At 38.6% G+C, this 5,411-nt stretch overlaps 1 protein-coding gene across 3 annotated transcripts; it reads left to right on the top strand.

Annotated features, from left to right (window-relative positions):
- LOC135608355 (WAT1-related protein At4g19185-like) lies at positions 1-4,238 on the top strand. 3 transcript variants are annotated; one of them, XM_065101152.1, is made up of 7 exons: positions 1-368; positions 1,965-2,027; positions 2,119-2,235; positions 2,321-2,606; positions 3,001-3,156; positions 3,351-3,502; positions 3,867-4,238. In XM_065101152.1, the coding sequence occupies exons 1-7, from the start codon at positions 178-180 to the stop codon at positions 4,033-4,035; spliced, it is 1,134 nt and encodes a 377-aa protein (XP_064957224.1). In that variant the 5' UTR covers positions 1-177; the 3' UTR covers positions 4,036-4,238. The 3 variants fall into 3 exon arrangements, with proteins under 3 accessions (XP_064957224.1, XP_064957225.1, XP_064957226.1); XM_065101153.1 differs by lacking the exon at positions 1,965-2,027; XM_065101154.1 differs by lacking the exons at positions 1,965-2,027; positions 2,119-2,235.
- Positions 4,239-5,411: the final 1,173 nt, after the last annotated feature.

The raw sequence follows: 5,411 nt of genomic DNA on the forward strand, positions 1-5,411 counted from the left end.
CTCCGCCGTGGCTTTGCTTTCACGAGAACGCCTGAAGTGTCTCCGTCCCAATCCAACAACCACACCCGCTGCAAATGTAGTAGCGATCTATGAAGATCCATAAACCCCTTGTCGGCCAATTTCTTGTCCCCAACGCCTCTTCACCTTGTGATTGATTGATTGAGAGAGAGAGAGAGGATGGTGGTGAGGGGGAACGAGGTGTTGCGGGCGCACCTGGGGATGGCGCTGGTGCAGATGGCGAACGGCGGCTACCACGTCCTGACCAAGTCCGTGCTCAACGTCGGCATGAACGAGGTGGTCTTCTGCGTCTACCGCGACCTCCTCGCCATCTCCATCCTCGGCCCCTGCGCCCTCCTCCAACACCGCAGGTTTCTCATCTTTCCCCTCTTCTTTTGAGGCAAGAAGATCCCTTTTTTACCCTTTCACCTCCTCCAGTGCCGCAGGTTTCTGATCTCGTCTCTCTTTTCTTGAGGGAAAAAATCTCTTTGTTTTGTTTTGGTGGTTAATTTCTTTACTTTACTGGTTCGGTAAATTGAGTATTAGTTGATCGAGTAAAAGCGGCAACGAGTGTGAAATTTGAGTCATGATGAGGAGGTCGGGAAATGTTTCTTTCTTTGTTTGGAGAGCAACTCTTTGAAGAAAGCAATCATTTTCTAACAGATCTCTGTTGCTTAAAGATTGAGTAAACCAGCAAAATATTGATGCAAGACATTGACCAACCAACCTTAGGATGCAAGACAGAGAGATGGAAAAAGCCAGAGTAATAAGAAGATGTTGGAGTCAAGGGTTTCATTATGGAGTGAGGAGGGAAAAAGAAGAGGTTATGATTCCGTAGTAAGCGATTAGGATTATTTATTAGATCCTCAAATCGTTACTTGAAGACTTGGAACAATTGAGTTGCAATCTGATGACTAAACCAGAACTCTGGTCTAGACATAGGGATGAACTCACATTTGTCATAGTTGGAAGAGAATTGAAGGTGAACTCGTTGATTATTCTTCGACATTTTTGGAGTGTTACATCTTACTAAGATGTTATTCAAGGAAATAGGAATTAAGTTGTTTGTCTTGCTTCACGAAGTAATTGTCTGTTGAGCAAAATCCTGAAGAAGATTGGCAGACAGTAAGTCTGAGGAAAGAAAGAAAAAAAAATTCCAACAATTGTCAGCTACAAAAATTCTCCAACTCCTCATGGATGCCCGCTTCTTTGGCACCTTCTACATGAGAAGATACATGAGGGATCAATGGTTCTATCGATAAAGGCTTTCGTTAAGTGAGGAAAGAGAAAGTTAAGAGTCAAAACAAAGATGCGCTTAATGATTTGGGGGAGAATTTTGTTTGAGTTTAGAAAATGGAAGAAAGAAATCAAGTGGGTTTATCTTTTTCCATACAACATCCTCAATTTGGTAACCTAAACTGAGCACTATCAGATCTCCATTTTGTTTCAATCATGATATGAAATATCTGTCAGACCAGTATGTACAATCATTGCAACAAATCATGCAACTCTGTACCTCTCTGTGTATTGCTCAAATTTAAATTTTCATTATTTTGCACACTGATGCCGGATAGTACAAGTTGATATTGTTCAGTATCTTGGTACCACACTGATCTAACCAGGATTTAAAACCTTGGTTTCAACCTTATACGTTTTGGCCACTGATGTGAATTGATTTTGTTCTTGATTTCTACTCCACCAATTGGAGGCCAATGTGAAATGTTCCACTTTGTTCTGTTTGGTCAGATTGTATTTGATAAACATAGATTCATTAGTAAAATGTTAAGTTCAAACTTCAAAGTAATATGCCTACATCTGGACTTTTTCTTGTTTCTCGTCGGTTCATATTAATTCCTCTTATTGAAATCTATCGCATCTTAGATTGAATTCTTTTCCTATGGGTTCTTTTATTGTTTGATAATGTGATGAGAATGATTGGTCAGTAAATGTGGTACCATTGTTTGCAGAAGCGTCCGACTTCAACTAACTCAGCGCCTCTTAGCATCATTTTTTCTTCTTGGTTTCACTGGGCAAGTTCCATCATTCACTAAATAACTTCAGATTCTTCTTCCTTTACACGTTTTAGAAGTAAAACTAGATGCTTTGATATTTTTTTATCAGGATATTTGCAAACCAGCTTCTATTTCTTCTTGGCCTAAGCTACACAAACCCAACATATGCAGCAGCTATTCAGCCTTCAATACCAGTCTTTACATTCATCTTGGCTGTAGTACTGGGGTAATTTGCTTTTGATTATGTTTTAAGTTTCCCTAGCATCTACTTGAGTTCATACTTTTTTATATTCATTTACATGTGATTACAGTGTTGAGACAATAAACTTGGATGCAAACGAAGGTCGTATGAAGGTTGTGGGGACGCTTGTTTGCGTTTCTGGTGCAATACTAATGGTCCTTTATCGAGGTCCAGCTGTTGTTGGATCCAATATCGTTGACCTCTCTTATTATAGTGTGGGAACCATGAAACCTCAATCTCAATCGGCTGGATGGTTAGCATCTTTTCTCATTGGATTTGGACTTGAGAAGTGGCATATCGGTGTTTTGTGCTTGATAGGGAACTGCTTCTGCATGGCTGCCTATTTTGTTATGCAGGTATTTTAATTTGCATCATAACAATCCTCATTATGGGAATCCAGACAATATGTTTCAGCATTTCTTGTTTATAGAAGATGGGCGGTAAACGAACTATAAGAAGCACAGCGCAGTTGTCAAGTTTTTTTGTATAAGGGTATCTTGAAAGATGCAAGGTTATGTTTTGTGGTAGCTTTATCGAACAGAATAACTCATTAATGATTCTAACTACTTGTCTTATCGTCTTTAGAATTAGCAAAATTTCTCTAATACAATCTTATCAAGTAATGTATAGTCTTGGAACATGTAAAATATTTGAAAGTGCCAATGTAGTGATTTCTACTCTTTTGTTTGTGATCGTATATGTTTTTGTATTATATATGAGGGTTTTCTTGCTTGCTGTTGACTGTTTCAGGCTCCAGTGCTGACAAAGTATCCTGCCAGTTTATCTTTGACGGCATATTCATACTCTTTCGGGGCTCTGATGATGGTATTGACTGGAATATTTACCACCAATGGTTACACAGAGTGGCTGTTGACACCACCGGAGATAATTGCTGTCTTATATGCAGTAAGCCTCAGTTTTTGCATGGGAATATGTTGATTTTTTTCTTTTTCCGCTTTATGTGGCACACTGAACATGGGATCATAATTTTCACAATTTGCGTCAGCTTTTCATGGTGTTACTACCAGTTATACTGGAACGCATACAAACTACATTGTCAACATGACTTGTTAAGAGATCAAATGACCCACTTTTTTCAGGGAATTGTTGCATCTGCGATGAACTATGGGATAATGACATGGTCCAACAAAATTCTAGGGCCTTCAATGGTATCCCTGTACAATCCTCTTCAACCCGCATCATCCAGTGTATTGTCAATGATCTTCCTCGGAAGCTCCATTTATCTTGGAAGGTATGGCTCCAGTCCATATTCTTGCATATTTTGCTTGCTACCTATCTTCTTAAATTTATCGACATGCCTCTCACAAAGTATCTCATTTTGTGGCTGTTTACGATGGTTGCTGAAGATGTCTTCATCTACTGCTATATCATTGCCTTTCCGACACATTTATACTGAAATATGTTGTCACTGTGCCACTCAACATGTAGCATATGTAGTAATGCCTTTATAAATCATTTTTGTATTTATTTTCTTTTTTCACTTTTTTTATTTATTATGTGCAGAGAAAATACCCTGTTAAAACACATTTTGGACTTTACTTGATTGGAAAACTTCACACATTATTCTACTTCTCTTTTTTTTTTGTTCGATTCAGCATTGTAGGAGGGATTTTCATCGTTATCGGCTTATACTTGGTAACTTGGGCACGCTTTAAGGAGACTGAATCAGCCATATGTGGATGCCATGAACATGCAACTCATCTCGAAAATGTTTCCCTTATGAAGAAAGCCGACACTTCATCTACCTTTTCGGTGATTCCTTAGGCCGAGGCTTCATTGCCTCATGAATCATGATTAGTTGTTCGTGGCAGCTTCCTTCCTAAATTGATTTTGATAGAGAACAACATCAAATGCAAGAGTCTTCTTTTTGTTTTCTGTAGAGTTTATTGCTTGTAGAAATAGAAATTGTGGCTAGTCCTTGTTTGGCTACCATACCAATACATCATGTTACCATTTCTTTGTGTTCATGTTTGTGTGGGAAAGAAACTACAAACATGTTATCAAGAGCACGTACTGTAAGATTGCTACAAACTGAGGTGGCAGAGAGACCCAACCAAGAGAAGGGGAGCAAAAGGTTTGGGATGATGTGATGGAGAACATAGATTATTGTTTCCGTGACAGCAGTAAGTCCTTTTTTATTGTCAAGGAGTTGATGCCATCTTTGGGCGGTGCAATTGCTGTCATCTATGTAGAAAATAAATGTGTCGTGAGGAGATTTAGGAGAGTATATATATGCCTCGATGCTAACATGTCTAATGCACAGAGAGAGAGAGAGAGTATAATTATGCCTCGGTGTTAACATGTCTAATGCAGAGAGAGAGAGAGAGGAGACCGCTGCAAAAGAGGGCACCGACCACCACACGTGTTAGCGATCGCATTGCAGCGTACTGCTGCTGCTTTTGTCATCTTTCTTCTTCGCACGTGGTGGTGCTCAGTCTAATTCTATATATTGGCTTCGTCTCTGTATCATTCAGCCTCCGTCTCGCCTCCCCCACCATCTTCAACCTCTCGTTAGTCTCTCTTTCTTTCTCACAGATACTGCCACTGCCTCGTCCAAGTTTATCGTTCCATGCAGGTTAAGCTCCTTAGAACAAGGGGTAACAATATGGTTTGTTGTCTCTCTCTCTAGTATGCTTTCGAAACAATAGCTAGATACTGTTGAGTCTTTTTCAATAATCAAGTCACATATGAGTTTTTTTACTTATTTTTTTGGTACTTTTCTTTAGCTATAATTTTTGGACTATCTAAAATATATATAGCACTTGTTGAAAAGGAATATTTAAACTTTAAGATAAATATAGTTTCAATAGTTTCTCACTTTAATTTTTTATTTAATATGAAATAAATATTAATAATAATCAAATAATTAGAACATACCCTTGATGATTATGCATTTGGTTGAATCATCTAATGCTTATCCAAACAATGCACGCAATATCATGCAGAAACAGTAAGCTGTCTTGCAAACATCCACCATGTTCAGATACAAATCATATAATAGACATAATAAACAACAAATGCAGTAAGGGCATTGGCTACTATGGGTTTGATTGTTATCCTCCGATTAGATGTCAGATGGATTCTTAACAGTGACCTATGGAGACAGTGTAGGTCATCAATGAAGCATCAGCTTCTTATTT

Source organism: Musa acuminata, chromosome BXJ2-3, assembly GCF_036884655.1.
Source record: "Musa acuminata AAA Group cultivar baxijiao chromosome BXJ2-3, Cavendish_Baxijiao_AAA, whole genome shotgun sequence".
NCBI lineage: Eukaryota > Viridiplantae > Streptophyta > Magnoliopsida > Zingiberales > Musaceae > Musa > Musa acuminata.

Bases quoted from the DNA above. Each gene is read 5' to 3' on its own strand.
- LOC135608355 (XM_065101152.1), top strand. From the start codon at position 178: ATGGTGGTGAGGGGGAACGAGGTGTTGCGGGCGCACCTGGGGATGGCG. The intron at 2,028-2,118 runs GCAAGTTCCATC...TTTTTTTATCAG, and splicing joins TTTCTTCTTGGTTTCACTGG to GATATTTGCAAACCAGCTTC. The intron at 3,157-3,350 runs GTAAGCCTCAGT...CACTTTTTTCAG, and splicing joins TAATTGCTGTCTTATATGCA to GGAATTGTTGCATCTGCGAT.